Source organism: Triplophysa dalaica, chromosome 12 (genome assembly GCF_015846415.1).
Source record: "Triplophysa dalaica isolate WHDGS20190420 chromosome 12, ASM1584641v1, whole genome shotgun sequence".
Taxonomy (NCBI): domain Eukaryota; kingdom Metazoa; phylum Chordata; class Actinopteri; order Cypriniformes; family Nemacheilidae; genus Triplophysa; species Triplophysa dalaica.
In genome coordinates this window covers 10,833,026-10,855,178 of record NC_079553.1, presented here as the reverse complement: position 1 = coordinate 10,855,178, position 22,153 = coordinate 10,833,026, and the positions used below count along the sequence as shown (strand labels likewise).

The 22,153-nt window shown below is 37.8% G+C and overlaps 2 protein-coding genes across 2 annotated transcripts; one reads left to right on the top strand and one right to left on the bottom strand.

The window, feature by feature from the left end:
* Window positions 1–774: 774 nt before the first annotated feature.
* Window positions 775–17,831, top strand: abcb5 (ATP-binding cassette, sub-family B (MDR/TAP), member 5). The gene is made up of 29 exons (XM_056762547.1): window positions 775–837; window positions 1,435–1,512; window positions 1,687–1,804; window positions 7,589–7,652; window positions 7,798–7,948; window positions 8,199–8,271; window positions 8,396–8,587; window positions 9,048–9,219; window positions 9,451–9,575; window positions 9,726–9,903; window positions 9,984–10,097; window positions 10,189–10,299; window positions 10,517–10,642; window positions 10,751–10,954; window positions 11,045–11,215; window positions 11,311–11,472; window positions 11,583–11,807; window positions 11,890–12,039; window positions 12,277–12,381; window positions 13,272–13,349; window positions 13,462–13,545; window positions 13,941–14,144; window positions 14,249–14,349; window positions 14,441–14,581; window positions 14,667–14,823; window positions 15,580–15,777; window positions 15,863–16,069; window positions 16,159–16,305; window positions 16,815–17,831. The coding sequence occupies exons 2-29, from the start codon at window positions 1,452–1,454 to the stop codon at window positions 17,013–17,015; spliced, it is 4,020 nt and encodes a 1,339-aa protein (XP_056618525.1). The 5' UTR covers window positions 775–837; window positions 1,435–1,451; the 3' UTR covers window positions 17,016–17,831.
* A 1,673-nt stretch (window positions 17,832–19,504) lies between these two features.
* Window positions 19,505–21,496, bottom strand: sp8b (sp8 transcription factor b). Its single transcript, XM_056762819.1, is given in 3 exon segments — window positions 19,505–19,655; window positions 19,658–20,954; window positions 21,386–21,496. Coding segments are annotated over 3 exon segments (1,407 nt in total). The 5' UTR covers window positions 21,407–21,496; the 3' UTR covers window positions 19,505–19,566.
* Between the last annotated feature and the right edge of the window lie 657 nt (window positions 21,497–22,153).

The following is a 22,153-nucleotide window of genomic DNA, read 5'->3' as shown; positions in this document are numbered from 1 at the left end:
TTGTGTCAGAGGGCAAGACAACTAAACATAAAAACAACTCTTATGTATGTTTTATTGGTTTTTTGTTTTTATTTCAAAGAACAAAACTGTAAATTAATAATGTCATGTCATGTTCATCAAATTATGTTATGATAATTAAAAACTATTTTGGTTACTTTAATGCTTAAATGCATAATCACATTAGAACAATCTGAACAATCTGAACCATTTAAAATGGCAAAGGTTTAAGGTCAGCCTCAAATAAATGACACATTTAAAAAAACATTTAACATTTTTATTTATAAGATAATAATTGTTTCTGATTATGATCTCGCATACCAAAAAATATTCCAAAAATACTCCCTTGTTGTATTTTACGATCTAAACCCACGTAAGACCCAAGCAACACAAGCAACACCGACCGATCTCTCATTTTAGCCTTTTATATTCTTTCAGACTGATGGACCTTTCTAAGCAACGTGTGTTGCAGGAATGCGGAGGTCTAAAATCAGACACCTGCTTGAGGCCTCTCTTTAACCTGGATGCTATAGGCTCAATGCTGAGGCTTTGATGTCTCTTGTATAAGGCTTTGAGAAACGTTCATTTCCTAGTTTTCTGTGTAATTACATCAAAAACCACCAATAAATTATCAGAAGTCTATTAAAACTTCGTATCCGTCTTGCACCCATTCGCAGAAAAAATATACAGAGATGATCTGTAATTTATGATTAACTCTTGACACGGTGCGGGAAGAGGCGTGTCCAGGTAATGCGCTATAAAGCATCGTCACACATAGGCTACTGGATCTTTAGCAAACATTGCTTGTCTGCCGGGAGGGTTATGTCAACAGCACATGGGGTAAGCTATTTTTGATAGGCTAATGTAGGCTATGTGTAAATATTATATTAATATATTTAAATTATATAGTCTGGTTATTCTTCTCTTATTTAATGTGAGAAATAAGCCTTTTTAACAATTGCTTATTGTATTTCCAAACTACAAATGTGGCGGCGGGTGTTAGCTAATAAATCAAAAGCGATCTTTTTGAATTTGTTCTTTTATTTGTCGCTTTTTAGTTAGCCTATATGCATTTGTGTCATAACCACCTGACGCCTGATACACCTTAGGTTTGTAACTGGTTAGGTAACAAACAGGCGTCATGAATGAAATTAAACGGATGTGTGAATGCCTGTGTCATAAATATGGGTCACTGTAAACATTTGCACGCGCATGACATAATGACATAATGGCAAAGAAGACATTATTGGAAAAAGTCCTATTAGTGTAATATATCTATTCATTGTATTCTTCCCACCAATAGGCTACTCTTTTTTGTGTCATTGTGGCACGTACCTTTACTTTAATTGAATTATGATATTGTTTTTTTTTTATAAACCATTATTATTATTATTTTTCTTTTGAACCGACAATGTTCACAATGTTCTCTATATATAGCGACGCATAAATTCGCTATGACAATGGAAGAGGAGTCAAGTGATCAAGCGACAGATTTACCTCCGCCCTACACGCATGGTATGTCGATGCTGTTTTCATGATACTTCTTCATAATAGTAGATTGGTAGTCTTGATCATACAAGACTGGCCCTTAATTTCAAATTAATTATTTATACTTTGGTGTTCCTTAGACACCTTAGACTTGCACACCACACCTGCTTCCTGTTAGTGAACATGATCTCTTTTCCTCAGAGGCAATACCTGACGGCTATGTCAACCAGGCTTACACACAGAATGAAAAACATCCAGAGGAAGAACCAGAGGAGCCACCAAAAGTGTCTGTGAAAGCAAAGAGCAAAAGCATGTTCAGGTACATAAGTGAGCCTCTTTAATCCTATAAATGAGATAGAATATAAAATGTAATGTCAAATATACTGTACAAGTAAGTTTTCTTATGATAATAGGTATTTGGAATGGATACTACATTTTTGTGAATATATTATTTACATATAAAAAAATATATATCGCGAAATTGGGATTTTTACATTATGTGGAAGCTGAATAAATGTTTGTTGATGTATGATTTTTTTAGGATAGGACAATATTTGGCTGATATAAGACTTTCTAAAACTCTAGTGTCTAAAAATCTAAATATTGAGAAAATCGCCTTTAAAGTTGTCCAGATGAAGTCCTTAGCATACGCACAAAAATAAAGTTTTTACATATTTAGGATAGGAAATTTACAAAATACACGATCTTCCCTTAAATAAATACTAATTAAAAAAAAAAAAATTCACCATTAAAATAACATGTATTTCTTTTTTTGAGTATTAAAGATATTAGCAGCTTTACATTATACTTGACTACATTTTTATATAAGTTGACCCATTACAGTCTTTTTTCCATAGTTATAATAACAGTTTTTAACTGCTATTTCATGTACTTCTTGAGCTTCTCGATGTTTAATTGAAGATCTAAAGATTACAGTTTTTTCCAACTACTTACACACGTTTTCAAAACTATGTCACCTTTTCTCAAAACTCTACACACAATTCCCAAAACTGCACACACAAAATGCAAAATGCCTCATATCTCCTTCAAAATTTAACACTGCATTCAAAATTCCATAAACACATGTCAGGATGAAGCATTTGCAACAAATGGCAAATACTTCTTTCATAAAAGTGAATGTTTCGATATACCAAGTAAACACTGTTGTTCTAAATTTAAAGCTCTTTTGTCTTTCATGTGCTCATATCTACATGTTCTACAGTGAAAGTTATCTGCTGAGGGGAAACAAGTACACTGTAAACACAAATGCAATCTAGATACAGAACATATATATTAGGCCAAACATTACTGTTTATTACAGTAGCATTCAACAAAATCAAAGACATATATAAACCAAAAGTATGTTCTTCAGAATTGTGTGTGTGGGGTCCCGGGGGACAGTCCAGAAATTGGTGGAGGTGCAGCCATCATTGTTGAGCTACGCTTCATCGCTTCTTTGGGCTGGGGCTGGCCACAATACTTTGTCCACATCACTAGAAACATTTTCTCTTGCCAAACATCGAGGGAAGTATCTCTTAGCATGGCGTATCCAACCTTGGACAGAGGCAAACTCTGTGTCCCCACATGCGTCCTCCATTGCCTGGAGAAGCGCCATGCGGGCATAGGGTTGGCGATCATAGACTTTCCGGCGCCTGGCTGAGAAGAATTCCTCTATGGGATTTAGAAAAGGTGAATTTGGGGGTACGTACAAAACTACAAATTGCTGATGGGTGGTAAACCAGTTTTGGACCAGAACAGCACGGTGAAAACTAACATTGTCCCATGTAACCACAAATCTAGCATGCTCTTGATCTGGATCAGGGACAAGCATTGTGTACAAACTGTAGTACAGCATGATAACCAACCTCATTCATTCAAGGCAGTGCAATAAATGGATGGTTTAGAGTTACAAATGTTTTTGCAATACTATGAAGTCATAGGTATTTACTGTACATTACTGTATAGCTAAAATAGTCATTAGATAGTTTCATACCTGTTCTCATTTCTGAAGGTTTGAATTATTGATGCCACTGTAAATCGACTCAAATTGGGCTGGAGTCTCATTCCAGCCTATCTCATGCTCAAACCGTGGTTGATCACAAGATCAACAAGTGTTCCCCTAATCTTATCAGAGATGGCTCTCCTTCCTTCTCTTCTTTGCCCTCGTCCTCTTCTTCCTCTTCCTCCTCTTCCTCCTACTCCTCTTGCTCTCTGTCCATTGTTGGCATGCATTGTTCAAAACAGGTAATCTGACCTTTGATCTATTTATAGGCCAATACTACAGTAAAGCAGTGATTGGATAGTGATCAGTTAAGCAATTAGTGTTTCCACATGTGAGGAGAGTGTGTGTGACCTGGTGAATAAGTGTAGCATTTTGACTGGTTGTGTTTGGAAAAGGAAAGCAAGTCACTTCCTGTTAGATTTTTGTGTTTTAGGTAAATAATTGTGTGTAATGTTTTGAAAAAAGTGTTTTATGCAATGAACGCTGAGTCAAAGGCTGAGAAATAGCTTGTGGTTTTGGAGATTTTGTGTTTAGTTTTGCACTTTGGGTGAGAGGTTTCAAAAAGCATGTGACATGAAAAGATTTTGTGTGTAAGCAGTTGGAAAAAACTGTAAAGAACCACTTACATATTGTGGACATTTATGTGGAAACCATAAAAGTACCAATAAGATCACGGATTCAAATAATGAGCCTCAAGTTGAGTGTTTTTCAGGTTTTAATGAAAAGAATACTTTTTAAACAGTAATGGACCCATAGAAAATTTGATCTTAAATGCATGAGTATACCAACATAAAAGTTTGTTCATAACTATGTCAATGTATCAAAAGAACAATTAATTAATCATTTCAACAATCACCAATAGGAAAGTGAAACAATATAAAAATACAACTTGTTATACAAATATTTTAAGTTTACTGAACTGCCTTAAAAACTAGACCACTTATTACCACAAAATCGTCTTGTCAACATATGAGTCATAAAAGAACAAATAAACAACAAAAGCACATGTAGTTTCAAGTCAGTGCACAGAGAATAATTTTTCAAGACACTGCAGGAGTATTTTACAATTTTAACTCAATCCATTCATAGTCTGCAATTGTGCTAAACAGTGACATAACCTTTCGACTGATGTGCTCTTTTCGATTTTGGGTCCTTCTCTGGGATAATCTTGAAAAGACATCTGTTGAATTAACAAAATATCAATAAATAAAAGGACTGTACCATTATTCTCTTAAAGGAATAGTTCACCTTCAAAATGAAAATTCTCTATTTACTCAACCTCACCCATGTGTGCATGTGTGTGTGTGAGTGAGATTGAGTAAGTGAGTGTATGTAAAGATGTGTGTATTAGAATGAGTGTATGTGATGATGATGTGGGAGAGAGTGAGTGTATATGATGATGTGTTTGTGTTAGAAAGTGATGATGATGTGTGTTTGTGGAGTGAGTGAGTACATGTGAGGATGTGTGTGAGATAGAGTGTTTATGATAATGTGTGTGTGTGTGTGTGTGTGTGTGTGTGAGAGACAGTGTGTGTGATTGGATGTTGACTGACTTTCACTTCTTTTTTACCTCTGCACAAATTCCAGTGTACTTGGAAGTCCAGCACAGTCCACTTCATTAGGCAAGGTTGTCTGATCAACTTTATGGAAAATCTGATCCTCTTTCTCTATGAAGTACTTAACAACTAACTCAAGAACCCTGCAGTCTTGACTAATAAAACATAAACATAAAGAATGATGTTAATATAATTACAAAAATCCAAAGAAATATACTGAGAAACATCTAAAATGCTAAACGTACTATCGTAATAAACGCTATCTGCTAACCAGTAAATCCTTATCAGTAAACCAATCAGGAAAACCATTCCAACGTTTCATTTCAAATCACCATTTTTAGATGCATTGTGGCCACTCCGGTCCATTTTTTCCTACTATGGTAGTCAATGGGGGTTGAGATCTGTTTGGACATAAGCATTCTTCCAAATATCTTTCTCTGTGTTCATCAAAAGAAAGACATCTATACACATTCTTTCCACTCCGAGCAGAATCAGTATTTTCAAGTTTTTCCATACTGTAACATATGCCCAAGTGAATCCTATGAAAAATGACAAAATATTACGAAGTTAGTTACGACGCGGTTTTATGACGAAATATGAAGATGCAAGCACATGTGTCTCCGATGATTCTACTTATGCAGAAACCGGGCTTGAATGTATTAGTGAAGGGAAGTTCGACTCCTATTTATGATTCGGATGTTTGAATCTCGTTCAGCAAAATGAACAAATCTTTTCTTGAATCATTTCGTTCATGTGTGCAGAGTTAAATAAATTTTGCATGTTAATAGTCAAATTACCCCATAACGTTTATTTATGCTATTTATGATCAGATATATAATAAGAAATAACGTATATTGTAGTTAGGGACAAGTTATGAAAAACAGTAATTTAATTATTTCCTGACAGCCATATAAGCTCTGAAAGAAAAAAAGGATTATTGCTCAACTCTAGTGACTTCATGCCCGAGTCATTGGTTATTTTGCCCGTATAGGCTGCCTTTACAGAAAACATAAATGATTCTACCAGAGGATTCATTTAGTTTGTTTGTGTTTAAGAAGAGTATTTGTCAATTATACACAGATACTTTGCTAAATAAACAATGTAAATGTTCAGTCTATTTCTGTAATTTGACGATTTTTTACATTTTTAGCCATGTTTTAAATATACAGGGAAAATCTGTAAAACAAAAAACAAATTTGCAGTCTATTTCTGTCATTTGACATTTTCCCTGTTTTTCAAAAATACAGAACAAAACGGTGTACTCTTTTTTTACAGTGTACTCTTTACTCCAATACATCTTGAATTACAATACAATTACACATTACATTTTTCATTGCACCTAACTTTTCCTGAAGCACTTTAATTCTGCTAGAGAAGAAGCAGTATTGTCATTTTCAGGGCATTGACTATATCTTGTTCATTTTTGTCCTTACTTACTGAAACTTGTCAACATGGCTCCTTTATGCAAATGCAGGTTTATTATCAGGTAGTTGTCAATCGCCGGCGGATTATATGTGATGAGGATGTGACTGCAGCTGGCGACAAGGCCAAAACCACCATGTCCAGTGAAAAAAGGCTTTTTTAACTTAACATTATCTTATTTATCCGTTTTCCAGAAGAGAGCTTTTTGAAGGATATTGGTTTCCTCATGAGCACTTAAGCTTAACTGACATTTGAGTGTTTGTAGATGTAGGCTTTAGTGTCGACCTTGATTTGTTTGCAATTTTGAGTTGTTCAGTTGATGCGATTGCTCTCCTCACAAATGAACCGTTTCTTGTTTTTCACCAAGATGTCTCTTAAGTGTTGGGGTTAAGTGCTTTAAGCCTACATTCCGTATGAGTAAAATACTCAAGTAGTGTTAAAATCAGATACTCAAAGACTTTTACTCAAGTCGTTTTGCAATTTGCGACTTGTAACTTGTAATAGAGTAATTTTCACTGCAAGGCATCTGTACTTTTACTCTAGTATGGTTGTCATGTACTCTTTACATCTCTGATCAAGTTTGACCCCTATACAATGTATTTTGGCTATTACAAAAATCCTGTGCTACTTAAGACTGGTTTTGTGGTCCAGTGTCACATTTTTGATAAGGCAAAATAAAGGCCATTTGGAGCCTTCACAAAAAGCGTATTGATTTTGCATGTTTTACAATGCAAATACGAATTATGAAGACATTGTTGTTGTAGCTTTAATAATTTGAATCATAACATTTAGTAAATGGTGTTAAATATTGAGTCCTTGAACTCGCTGTGAATAAACTTTTAAGCAACCTTTATTTTTAAGACATTATAAATGTACACACATGACATTTTAGGAAAACCAAAAGTCAAATGGAAAGCAAAAGCTTTGAAGCTCATCATCTCAAAACTGCTCAGAATGCAGACAGAACCTTCTAATTCTAAGGCGACAAAAGGTCCCACCTAAAGAGGCTTAAAGTCTCTTTTAGAATGTGGTTTTCGTTTGCAAAACCATCTGGTTTTTATTGTATTCGAAGTTCAAGTGTAAATCTACTTTGTGTCTTACACATCTCATTCTGTTCAAATAGCAAAAAGGACAAAAAGCCAAAAGAGAAAAAAGAGTCAGAGAAAGCAGTTGGATTTTTTCAGCTGGTAAGAGAACACACACGTGTCTACTTTCCTCACAAATTTATTTGTTACTTTTGTAAGCAGTGATGCAACGTGCTGATGATAATGAAAACCCCTGAGGGTATGCAGTGTTTCCAAAGCTTGACTTGGATGTTTTTATGGGCTGCAGTTTCGGTATGCCACCTGTGCAGAGGTGTTGCTCATGCTGATAGGTCTGCTGTGTTCAGCTGCCCATGGCGTGGCTTTACCTCTCATGTGTGTGGTGTTCGGACAAATGACTGACAGCTTTGTGAGCAGTGGGCAGCAGTATAATATGACAGGTAACAACATCTAAAATTATGCAGGTTACAACAAAAAATATTTAAAGGGCTACCAAGTGAGTCTTCAAGCCCTGTCGAAACATCTATAAAAAGTTCATATTTTGCAGCTACACATAATGTGCGCTTAGTGTAGCGGTTCAGCAATGGTTTCATAAATATTTACCATTCAGAGTTTTTATTTTGTGTGCTTTTGCCTTTTGGATGGTCTGGTATCTGGTTTCAGGAAATATTTCTCTCTGATTGTTTGCAGACAACATCACTTCGAACCCTTCAGAGTGTTTGGCTGGTTCTCCTGAAATAGGCATTGAAGATAAAATGACAACGTGAGCAGTCTCTGGTGTCAAAATGAATCATTAAGTGATTTTCTTAAATGTTTTCGAGTCATTCACTAAATTCTTTAAAAATGTCATGATCTATGATTCACGTGTGTGAGTTTGTTTTTTCCAGACATGCTTATTACTTTGTGGGGATCGGGGGTGCAGTGTTAGTCCTGGGCACTTTCCAGGTAATGCTTTTCCTGTTGACTGCCGCAAAGCAAACCAAGAGAATTCGGGAGAAGTATTTCCATGCCATCCTCCACCAGCAGATGTCATGGTTTGACACACATAAGATCGGAGAGCTAAATACCAGACTTACGGAGTGAGTGAAGCATATTCCTCTGAATTCTCACACATTTCAATTACTTTCACAATTACTTAGAACAATCTCAGATCACTGGCCATATTTCACACTCAAAAAAAAAAATGGTACTAGCACTAAAAGTGGTTCTTGGCTCGTAATCATAAGGGAACCAGTTTAAGTGCTATATAGAACCATATCTTGGTGCTTCAGTGGTTCTTCAATGGATCTTTGGGATGACTGAGGCGCTCTATAGAACCGCTGAATAACCATACAGGTTCTTTATAAAAAAGCGGTGCTACATAGCATCTCATTCATCCCAAAGAACCTCTTAAGAACCACTGAAGCACCAATATATGGTTCTATATAGCACTTAAATTGGTTCCATTATGATTACGAGCCAAGAACTACTTTTAGTGCTAGTACCATTTTTTTAGAGTGGATGCTTATGCTCAAAATTCCTTTTCTTATCTCTGATCAGTGATATAAACACAATCAACGATGGCCTCGGAGACAAAATCTGTGTGTTCGTACAGTTCTTCTGCACATTTATTGCTGGGTTCGTTATCGGATTTATCTACGGCTGGAAACTGACTCTTGTCATACTTGCTGTCAGTCCGCTTCTCGCAGGATCAGCGGCTGTTTGGTCTAAAGTATGTGCTTACACAATTTAGTTTAAATGGTTTTAATAACTTTTGTTTTCCTCATTAAAAAGAGTCTGTCGTTATTCACCCTCATTTGGTTAAAACCTGTATACGACTCTTTATTATGTAGAACACATGAAAAGGTTATTTTGTTCACCAAAACAAAGAAAGCTTTGGTTTATGATATGACCTATTCCTTTAATACAGTCAAATGTATTATTATCTTTCCGTCACCCACAGATTCTCGCCAGTCTGACCACTAAGGAGCTGACAGCATACGCAAAAGCAGGAGCAGTAGCTGAAGAGATTCTTGTGGCCATAAGGACTGTCGTGGCATTTAACGGACAGAAAAAAGCAGTGGATAGGTGAGCACATTTGGAACATTTCGCTCATAAGTACAACTCAGAAGTTGAACTGCTGAACTCTGTCACTTGATAAGATCAAGAACTCCTCTAAATGTTAAGAATGCCACCGAACTCTATTCACCCTGTTTACAGCATGACTTTGTATTCTAGGTATGAAGAAAATTTGCTTGAAGCAAAGAACTTTGGAGTAAAAAAATCTGTTACCACTAATGTGGCCATGGGGCTGACACAGTTCATTATATTTGGCGCGTATGCGCTTGCGTTTTGGTATGGGACAAAACTGTCTGTGGACGAACCTGATAATTACACCATCGGACGGGTCATCACCGTAAGTTTGGAGATATTTTGGACTTATTTCAGTTTCTGATTGAATTTACGATTCGGTCAAGTGCAACTCATTGTCAACAGGTTTTTTTCTGTGTGATGATTGGCGCATTTTCTTTGGGTCAAGGAGCTCCAAACCTGGAGAGCATTGCCATGGCGCGGGGTGCCGCCTACGAGGTCTACAAAACTATTGACATGGTACAAAACCTCAGTGTGTTCATTGCAAAGTCACTTTTTAAGTTTTAATTTGGTATTTTGTTTATTTTGGATGATTTCTCTCTTGTTCCAGCCTCGTCCCATTGACAGCAGCTCTAAAGAGGGTCATAGACCAGACAGTGTAAAAGGAGATATTGAATTTAAAAACATCTACTTCAACTATCCCTCTAGAAAAGATGTAAAGGTAGAGTTGAATATTCCCTTTGCTCTCAAGAATTTTCACCAAATTTTCAGGTTGCTGTCAACACCAAGGTCAATTTGGATACCATGTACCTTTAATGCAATGTTATTCAAAGGGGTCTTGAGTAAAAGATGTTAGATTTATATTTTACTGACCTACTTCTGAAATGTCCGAAGACATTTGACGTGACACTGAGAACTGATTCAACGTACCACATCAGATTTTACAGGGTATGAATCTGAAGATTCCTCATGGAAAGACCCTCGCTTTGGTCGGAGCCAGTGGGTGTGGGAAAAGCACGACAATTCAGCTCCTGCAGCGATTCTATGACCCTGATTCAGGAGAGGTAATGCTAAACTTTCATAACATTTCCCCTCCCGAAATTAGTCACAAGCATTTTATTTCAGTTAATGTCTAGATTTGTCCTCATGTGTTTATGAAACATGCATTGCAGGTGACTCTAGATGGTCATAATGTCCGTTCTCTAAATGTGTGCTGGCTCAGAGAGAACATGGGCATCGTCAGTCAGGAGCCTGTTCTTTTTGGGACCATCATTGCAGAGAACATACGCTACGGCCGGGAAGACGCCACCGATGAGGATATTGACCGAGCCATCAGAGAGGCCAATGCCTACGATTTCATTTCCAAATTACCAGATGTAAGGACTGTTCATTTTGTATACTAAATATAATAAATTCATTGTATCAAATCTGAAACAGGCTTGACTGTTGTTTTTTCTCTGAGACAGAAGCTGAACACTATGGTTGGGGAGAGGGGGGCTCAACTCAGTGGGGGTCAGAAGCAAAGGATCGCCATAGCTCGAGCTCTAGTCAAAAACCCTAAAATCCTCTTGTTGGATGAAGCCACGTCTGCCCTGGACACCCAGAGCGAGTCCGTCGTTCAGGCGGCTTTAGACAAGGTGATGCACCACAAACCGCACAGAGGCTTTTTATGAGCAGTATGTGCATTTTGTGATAACCAGCAGCAGAAATGAACAAGATTGTTGTTTCATAGGCGAGAGCAGGACGCACAACCATTGTTATTGCTCACCGCCTGTCGACTATTCGCACAGCAGATATAATCGCAGGCTTCAGGGATGGCCAGGTTGTGGAACAGGGCACGCACAAAGAACTCATGGCCAAGAAAGGAGTGTACTACTCTCTCGTAATGCAACAGGTATACTTGTGTCCGTCTGTGTTTTGTAAAATGGATCAATAGTCTGACTGGACATTTCTTATTTGTCTTAGTTTAGTGCTAAAATAGTTGTTTTCATTTACATTGACCAGACCTCTGGGGGACGCGATGACAACCTTGACACCAATGAAGATGATATCCCGAATCTCGCTTCAGAGGAAGAGACTGAGGGGGAATCGACTGACACAGAGACTCCTGAGGGGGTGGTGGAGATAAAAAGGGAGAACGGGACCCTCAGAAGAAGCTCAAGACGCAGCAGCGGACGCCAGAGAAAGTCCTTGAGAAAGAATTCCTCAAGGAAAAAGGAGGACAAAAAGGTATATGACTTAAAATGACAGTTTCTGCCTTTAGTGAAATGTCTCGTTATTTATAAATGAAGCAGTTGGAAATGTCTTGTAGAAAAAGGAAAAGGTTGAAGAAATCCCATTCACCAGGATTCTGGCTCTGAATAAGCCGGAATGGCCTTACCTGCTGGTGGGCACGTTGGCCAGCTTTGTGGGTGGAGCTGTGTATCCCTGTGTGGCCATCCTGTTTGCCAAAATCATTGGTGTGAGTGTCCTTTTGTCTTTGTTTGCACATCTCTGAACAATAATCATTATTGCATATATTATGCCTTCTGCATTTCATTTCAATTGATTGTGAATTTAACATGATTCAGCAAGTTAAAGCGATTTAATTGGTACAATTCTGTGGCAGTGACTTTTATATTAGTACCACATATTGTGCGTATTATGTATAATGATTTACTCTGGACGTTTAATTTAGTTGAACCGTCTCTTTTTTTAGGTGTTTTCAGAGGTTGATCCTGAAGTGAAGCGACAGAAAACTTTGATGTTCTCACTTTTATTTTTGCTAGTCGGAACGGTGGCATTTATCACATATTTCTTCCAGGTGAGAATGTAGCTGTGACTATGTTGTATATTAAATTTAAAAAAATCTCAAAGAAATAATTAAATCCAGAATTACATTTGTTATATTAAATAATGTCCTTGCTCTTCCTAGGTTTGTAATGCCATTATTAAGCGCCACAGGTTTTGATGCTCCAAAAAGCGTCTCCACCCATCATAAGTATATGAATCATACGAATTCAAACAATGATCAAATGAAGCTAAACAATACATTTGTGAGAAAACGATTTTATCTTAAGCTTAATTGACAATGGTAAGATTGCATGTAAACGTAAGCCGATGAAGCATATATAGATATACATTCAAAATATATTCAAATATGGCGGTATGTCATTGATGTCAAATAAAATTGGTTCTGGATTTTCTTTCCTAATTTGGAAATAACTACTCATTTAAGTTCTTGCTCTAACCCTATGCCTAACCAAACCTATAACCTTGAAGTAAAACGTAATAATAAGCAAATTTTAATTAGTTATTGAAACAAATAATATGTTAAAAAGTTGTGAAGCACCTAATTTAGCCAGACGTGGAGCAATGCAACAAAACAAAGCACAATATAACCCATTAGAACCCATTATAATTTAAAATGTTGTCCTCAGTGAATATGCTCCACACAACAAACCCAGTAAGAACAAGCCGGTCGGAACAACAATGTCACGTCACACCGATCGTGTCCGATGTATAAACAGTGTCACATTAACACTACAACTTAACCATAGAATCTACTAGTATAAGTAATAAAACACATCAACAGCTGAACCACATCTACAGACCAGTAAAAGAGGATCCGTGTGGCTACTGAGGGCATTCTGTAAAAATCACGTTTTTTTTGTATCAGAAATAAGTATTCACGTCTGTTCCTCTGTCCTTCAGGGCTTCATGTTTGGTAAATCGGGGGAGCTTCTAACCATGAGGTTGAGAAGTCAGGCTTTCAGCGCCATGATGCGACAGGTATTGCCCATATCATGTCACTCGTTCCATTACCGTATAAAGCTAATGCAGCAGAGAGCTAATCTGGCACAAACAAACGGCTATTGAAATGTGCGCTTCATTCTGTTAACAGGAGATCGCCTGGTTTGATGACAACAACAATGCAGTGGGAGTCCTGACCACTAAATTAGCCACAGATGCGTCTCTGGTTAAAGGGGTGAGTGGAACACAGTGATTTGCCATCAGAACCAGTAATTAAGCTTTCACTGTGCATACAGCCTGTGTTTTTGGCTTCAGTTCATTTCATCCATCTTTCAACACTGTTATGGGCCTGGGTGATTCTACATTGTCGGATTCATAAGAAATCTAATCCATTCAACCGCAGCTTCAAGAATTGACATTAATTCACTGCTGTGTTCTGCCAGATGCCATTTTGTATTTTCTTTAAGTAGATCTCATTTATCAGACGTTTAGTACAGTTTGAAATTTGGATGAGATCACACATTTATGCACTATTGTTGTTATTTACCTTATTTGTTCTCATGCCATAATTAATCTTTTCAAAATCCTCTAAAATCTCAAAAACCTTGCTCGTGTCTTCTTTGTCTACAGGCAGCTGGTTCCAGATTAGGATTGGCTACAAACACTATCTGTGCTCTTGCCATTGCTATCATTGTAGCATTTATCCATAGTTGGCAGCTCACCCTGCTCATCCTTGCCTGTGTGCCCTTCCTCACGGGGGCGAACTTCGTACAGATGAAAGCCATGGCAGGACACGCCAACAAAGATCAGAGTGCTCTGGAGTTGTCTGGCAAGGTACACTAGATCTAGACTAGATACTCATATTGTTTGGTGCAATTTGACCTTTAAACAGGATTGATTTTGTAGTTTACGATTTCATTTACAACATCCATCCACAGATATCTACAGAAACCGTGGAGAACTTCAGGACAGTGGTCGCGTTAACCCGTGAAGATGTCTTCTACCGCAAGTTTATTGACAGTCTCAATATACCCTATCGGTAAAAATCCAACCGATACATGATCTTATCTAAAGTCAGATCTGATTGAGCGTATTTGTAATTTTACAAAGGTCAATATGTATCGTTTCAGGTCTAGTTTGTGTAAAGCACCCATCTATGGCATCACATTTGCAATTGCACAAGCGATTCCGTACCTGGTTAATGCTGCTATATTCCGCTTTGGAGCCTGGCTCATTGCACGCTGTTACACAGAATATGAGAACGTCTTCTTGTAAGTAAAGTTTGCATGAGGTTTGCTCCTGTGTTACATATATACTTTTCAAACATCCTCTGGTAACACTGGTTCCTCCATACAGGGTGTTTTCTGTGATCGTCTTTGCTGCTATGAACATCGGTCAGTCGTCATCATTTGCTCCCGACTTCGCCAAAGCCAAAGCAGCAGCTGCACGGATCCTAAAGCTGCTGGAAAAGAAACCATTGATTGACATCTATGATGAGTCTGGAGATAAACCAGTAAGTGTGAAGTCCTGAATATCATCGCTGTCCTTCTGAAACCTTGAATGTCCAAATTCACTGTTTTTCAGGAGATAAAAACACACTGTAGGTTTTAAGTTCATTTTACTGTGTTGCAAGGTTGTTTTATTTTCCTAAAATTAAAATTTTGAAAACATTTCAGTTTTCATTTTCAGTTTATTGAAACTTAAATATTATTGGAAAAACTTAACTAAAGGTAAAATTGAAATGTTGCCTCAAAAATAAACTGAAATAAGTTTAAAGCACTAAAATTAAAATAATAAACTAAAATATAAATTAATCAGTCTTTTAAAGCATATAGGCATACCAAAATTGTTAAAAATAAATAAAAGCTAATTGCAAATATTTAAAAAAGTAAAATCAAAATATATTAACTCTGATATGTTGTCAAAGTTTATAAACACCTTATATATAATATATATATATGTATATATGGAGATCAGGGTCTCAGAAGGACAGAAAATAAGTAAAGTGTTACTGTTTTCAAATATGTAACAATAAGATTGTCTTGAGCAGTACACAACCCACAGTAAACATTATCGGCCTCATAAAAACTATACTTTTTTGATTTATGGGCTGGGCTGAAATTAACCACGAAAAAATCCAAAAATATAAAAAAGTTCCAGTAAAAAAGGCAAAAAGCATTCTGTCATTGACCCAGTTGTGTTTAACCTCTGTCCGAAATTGTCATGATAGAGAGTTGTTATTTATGCTGATCCGGATATTTTTGTCCAGTCTGACTTCTCAGGCAATATTGAATTCCGAGAGGTGCATTTCATGTACCCGACCCGTCAGAACGTGAAGGTCCTGCAGGGTCTCAACGTGTCGGTGTATCAGGGACAGACACTGGCTCTGGTGGGTGGCAGCGGGTGTGGAAAAAGCACAAGCATTCAACTTCTGGAGCGTTTCTACGACTCTGCCGCAGGTCAAGTGGTGAGTGCATCACGTGAAAGTTTAAACCATAATCTCAGCAAACGGAATCCATTCGTGCCTCACTTTCTTTCTCATGTTTGCACAGTTAGCAGACGGGACGGACACGAGAAAGCTGAACTTGGCCTGGCTGCGCGCACAGTTGGGTCTGGTGTCTCAGGAGCCCATCCTGTTCGACTGCACCATTGCGGAGAATATTCAGTATGGGGATAACAGCCGTGTCGTCAGCCAGGAGGAGATTGAGGAAGCGGCAAAAAAAGCTAACATACATAGCTTCATCCTTGGGCTTCCTGATGTATGTGTTACTTTATTGATACATGTTAATACATCTGTGTACGTTTTTTATTAACGTGTGTGTGTATGACATTGTCATATTCCCTTCAGAAATATAACACTCGAGTGGGAGATAAAGGCGCTCAGATGTCTGGAGGACAGAAGCAGAGAATAGCCATCGCTCGAGCGTTGGTCCGCAAGCCAAAAGTTCTGCTTCTGGATGAAGCAACATCAGCCCTCGACACAGAGAGCGAGAAGGTTAATAATAATATTACTATTACTTTTAATGTTTGTGCATGGCTTGAATAATAATAAACAATATTCTTATAAATGAGTAATTTTGTACATGTGTGTTTAAGCTTTTGAATACATAACATTAAAAGCATGTTTTTTAAATAGTGCATAAAAAGTGCAGCAAGTACAATATTCACTTCAACCAGCAGGTGGCTCTTTAAGTAGTATAAACACTAATCCAGTTAGCCTGAAGGTTTTAAAGACTGTCCTTACAGCAGTGCAGCTTCATGTATTGTACACTGAGTAAAAAGGGAGCATTTTATCTTTAGTATTTTTTTTGTCAAAACTACGGGTAAAGTGAAGCACCGAGTCATGCTTTAAGTAATTATAAATTGCCACCATACTTATTTTCATTCTGCTTGATTTTTGTTCTGTACACTCAATACTATGAATGTCGTTTTTGTTTTAGTGTGGTTTACAAACAAAACTGCATGAGTTAAGCTTTACCCACTTCTCTCTTTCCTTTGACACAGATTGTTCAGAAAGCCCTCGATGACGCTCGTCTTGGCCGCACTTGTATCGTCATTGCCCACCGCTTGTCCACTATTCAGAATGCTGACAGCATCGTGGTCATTCAGAACGGCACAGTTGCCGAGCAGGGTACACATGCCCAACTCATGGCTAGACAAGGGGCCTACCATGCTCTAGTGAATGCTCAAGTGTCTGCTCACTAACTTTTACAAACAAAATTAAAAAGTTTGCTGTATAAAAAGAAGGCCTATCTTCAAGAGGCAAATAATTTGTTATTATTATGAAGAGCTTGTAATGAGCTCTTCAGCTTTGTCTGGGTAATTGAATCTGTACACTTTATTTTGATACAGGTACTATTCTTATACAAAATTACACTTTATCCATTGATTTATTTTTGTTTATTCACAAATTGTGTTGCGTTTGTTCGTGTATATTAAGTATTGTAAGTGTCATAGTACATAAATGTAACTTTTTTCGACATTGACAACACTTATCCTATGCTTTGCATTTAGTGCTAATTGCACAAGTTACATCGGGTAAACCCGTATAATGTGAACATCAGTTTTCTGAGCATTTCACAAGTATTTTGTTTATGACGTCACCGCATGGGGGCGCAGTGCACTCATGGTTTTAACGTCCTGCTCCTTTGCGAGACCGTTGTAACTTTTGTAACAACACTGTTGTCATTAATATTTATCGTATGATGTAATCGAGATGATCAAAAATATTTTTTTCATTTATAATTATCCGGCTTTGATCATTTATAGCCTAAATCATATTGTATCTAGTTTGAACGTGAATTACAACATTATTCGATATTTTTGATTCATTCACAAACTTGATGTTGTTTGGCTAAATGTTAACTTTTCTCGCACGTAACTTAATTTCTTTATTGTCAGTAAATGTTTATAAAATGTAAATGTTTTTATTTACATAGAATATGTACATATCTTCAAATCAAAAAATGTTTCAGAATATTCTGAACAGTTGTTTTTCGATGGAGTCTCATAAAATTTAGATTAGCCTTCTTGAGTAGCTTTTGTAACTTATAAATAAAAAAAAATTGTTTCGCCTACTTTGTTGGTGTATTCGGAGTTAATTTTTATTTTAGTAACTAAATTACAAGTCATGAGCAACGTGTGGAAATGCACAAGTGTCTTTTGTAGAGTAAGAAATGTCACAAAGTGTCACACAAATTCTAAAATAGGAATGATGGATTTTACATGTCAGACAATGTTAACACAAGCTTTAATTTTGCCGTACTATATTCTACAAAAATAATTAAATTATTAAAAGCGCAGGATTTATTATATTAAACTACAGTATTAATTAATTCTAAATGTAGTAGTAGCCCTAAATGTATTTTTTTCTAAGTTTGCTTCATTTTGCGAATTTATGTAAACGCAAATGTTTGAATTTAAAAAATGTACTGCTGTAACATATTTAAACATTACACGTTTGTATGTATATACTGTAAAATATCTCAGCATTTATTTTCTTTAGTGCAGGCTCTCCCTTAAGCGATAAACCGATTATGATAGTGCACATTATATTTTATAGAAGCTGGACATTGCAATAATTTCAACTCCAAAACTGTTCACTGTGGCTGAATCCATGTTAACTTTATTGAGTGACTTAAATTAGAGAGCCAATTTCTCAAATAAACGATGTGAAATAAACGCTCACCTTACATGTGCATGCTTACATAAATTAGAAAACGTGACTAAACACGGTATTCTAAATTTAAAATCTTACAAAATCATCTCTAAGTGCGCCTATTACAGACTTACAAAAATCAATTGCAACTCTTGGATAAATATGACGTTTTTCTTCACAAAAAAGCACTCCCGCAGTTTTGGATATTTACTAGAGTCAATATATGCAACTAAAGATACTATTCAAAATATGTGTCTGAACAAATACATTACTCAGCTTTAACATGGAATTACCTTCTATTCTAATCTATTTTATTTTCAATATGTACATTCTTTTGCAGCAACAGGAAATAAGTACATTTCATACAAAAAACTTAGGATTTGTAGTATGTAGTTTTGACAAAGACCAGTGTGCGATATATAGACTATTTTTTCGAACATTAAAGAAATAAAATTGTAAATGACAAAACAAAGTCGGTTCAACACTACGGAAATTTGTCTTTAGGAGATCGGATTAAAGTAGTGTTCATGAATAAAGTGCCACAGTTTGGTTTTGAGAAGAAAAAAATGTTAGCAATGACAGGCCACTTCACTGATGGGTAAAATACATATTTTTCAGTTTCAGAACAACATTAAAAGAAAAATAAGACTTTTCGACAAATACCCATCAGTACGCACACATCAAATTATGTCCTTTATAATATTCCAAATTCGCGTCACATAAGAGTCTGTGCAGACCAAAAACAGGCTTACTTCATTGTAAATTACATTTTAATCGTAGATTTAACCACTTTACAACATCCAAGTGAAATGGCCATATGGTTATTTCTCAAAGAACACCAGGTAACACTTTATAATCACTTTCGTAAACACCCTTAACAGACATCCACACATCTTAACAGATATTTAGGTAATGTACATTTAAATAGTTAGAAAAGTAATGAAACGTTGTTTTTAAGATATTCATATCTGAACGTAAATAAACCACTCATCTGTTTGCCATCAATGTTACGACTTTTTCCTTGAGAGCTATTATAAAGTGTTACCAAACGACTAACCATAACCCTTTTGCGCACCGACAAATAGATTTCTAGTCAATTCAAGTCTTCCTCATTCGAGATTCGTGCAGGTGCATTTTGAACGGAATTAATCGAGGGAGTTTGCACGGCCGTTCATGGCCGCTGTTGGGACAGACTCGGGAGGTTGCAACAGGTCAGGTGAGTGGCAAGAGGGACTACCGGGCACGCTGTGTTCGCTGTCGGTATCACTCCCACGTTTCCCTCCACTCGCCCCAGACCCCGAAGACCCTCCGGCACTGTGCGTTTTGACATGTTTACTGAGGTGATCGCTCCTCATGAACCTCTTATTACACACGGGACAAGCGAAGCGCTTCTCGCCGGTGTGCGTGCGTAAATGTCGCTGGAGCTCGTCGGAGCGAGTGAACCTTTTTCCACAGAACAACCAGTTACACACAAACGGCCTTTCTCCAGTGTGCCACCTCAAATGAGCCTTGAGATGTGAAGTTTTACCGTACACTTTACCGCAGCCGGGAATGTGACAGCTGTGAAGCCCCTTTCTGCGGAGGCTTGCCCCAGCTGGACCGAGCCGTTCCGCCTCCTGACAGTTCGGACAGTCACAAGTCGCTCTGCCCGAGTAGCGTCGCGCTGAAGAACGCGGGGATCCCGCCAACGAGGCCGTCGGACCCCCTGTCAGCATGGAACCACCTCCTCCACCCAGAGGAGAGGGACTCGAGTCCGGGTAAGAGGACAGCACGGGTTTGAATCCGTCCATGAGATGCTGACCGGTGGTCAGCAGGTGCGGAGACGCACTGGTACTAAAGGCAGAGTGACTTAAAGTCGAGTAGTCTGAGTTGTATCCCCCCAGAGGAGAGTGTAAAGAAGTCTGCAGCCCTCCAGAGTGAAGGGACGTCTGTAGCGCGGCTCCGTTCGGGTTCTGCACGTCAATCCAACCAGCTCCCACGTCCCACCATGCAGATGCACCCGTGGTGCCCACGTCTCCGGTGGGTATGCCAGGGTGCGAGGACTTGAACCACGACTCGTAGGGATGCGCCACGCTCATTCTCGGGTAGATACTTTGCAAACTGTCCACGGACGTGTGCACCTTGGAAATAAACATGGGCTGATGGCTGGGCTCTTGGGAATTGTTGGAAACAGACGCCTGGAAAACGGAGTAGTCGTTTCCGAAGTGGGAGTTGGATGAAGTACCAGAAGTTAAGGAAAAGGCACTGGATCCCGTGGAAGTGTTCGTGCCAAAGGAGTCGCTTAAACCACCGCCATTCCGAGTGAAAGAGGATAAACTGGATCCTAAACTACAGCTGCTGGCTGTCGCTCGTTTCCACGGGTGGAATCCTTTTCCGAACGAAGACGAGTTATCCGAAATAGAGGACGGCGAGGGACTTGGGCTCCCGATTTTGTTACACGTCGCAGCCAACATGGCTAAAGGAGTCGACCCCAATCTCGGCTCCTCCTGGAAGAAATTGAGTTAAAGGTCAGTAAATTAAAGCATACGTGTTCCCAAAACACAGCACTGCAAATGGTTAGAACAAGAAGATTTAGGATGTTTCGTTTAGGGTTGCAACAGACGTAAGATTTGACAAGCTCAAACAGGAAAAACGTACCTGAATGATGGTAAATAATCTTTTACGGAAATACAACCAAGCGCATACGTAAAACAAAACCAATGCGCAGCATATGTATATATACACACACACCAGTATATGTGCACCGGAAACGAGTTATACATACAATGTCGAAGGTGAGAAATGAAACTCCTGTCCGTTTCTCTCGCTTAAAACATTATCAAGTGACTCTCTCCCTGGCTGACCCAAGAAATGTTAATCCCCACGGCAGGACAATAAAGGAAACTAATTAAACCAGCACGAAACTCCTTAGACTCACCCCTAGAAGTGAAGTTGCCATCACAAAAGTGCCCTCCTCAGAGGATCTTTTTATATTTATGAATCAGAGCACTGTTTTTTTAGAGGTGTGCAATACAATGATGTGGTCCGCCCATTCCAGCACAATTGTAGCTCCTCTCACAGCTTTGAAGTGCCGCTGTGACACGGGCGACCAATCAGGAAGAGCCGTACCTTCACGCGGCCACATTCTAGCGTGAGGTCATCGACAGAGCACTTCAGACAAGATCTCCACCCCTTCCTACAACCCCCTCATAATAAAACTCAAGTTAAATGAGAAGGACTGGAAGTTTTGGGCAAAAGTTTTCTATTCTTTTGTAATGAGGTTAATGAGGTTAGGAGACCCTGTGAGACGTTAATTTTGACACTATTTATAAGTGTATTCTTTTTTAGTCGTTTTAGTATTTTTGTTATGTATTATTGTTTATTATTATCTAATGTCTACTGCTACTTGTGATAATATTAAAAAAACTAGTATGTCACTAAAAGTTACTATACTCGTTATTGTACTCGCGAAAATAATTACAATAAATTGGGCAAAATAACAGGTTGCATTTAAACCTTAATTTTTAGATAATCTGTAAATGTTTAACTCCATCTACTTGTAAAAATGTATAGTGTATTATTCATTTATTACATATATATCTTATCAATTGGTTAAAATTTCACATGTTTTCTAATATGAGTTTGTTGCATTATGGATGCATTGCCTAAAAGTTGAAAAAACAACTCTCTGGGTTTTTTCTCTGTG

Excerpts from the sequence above, each read along its gene's own strand:
- abcb5 (XM_056762547.1), top strand. The coding sequence starts at position 1,452 with ATGACAATGGAAGAGGAGTCAAGTGATCAAGCGACAGATTTACCTCCG. Across the intron at positions 1,805-7,588 it reads AAGAGCAAAAGCATGTTCAG|CAAAAAGGACAAAAAGCCAA; the intron begins GTACATAAGTGA and ends CTGTTCAAATAG. Across the intron at positions 11,808-11,889 it reads GGAAAAAGGAGGACAAAAAG|AAAAAGGAAAAGGTTGAAGA; the intron begins GTATATGACTTA and ends AATGTCTTGTAG.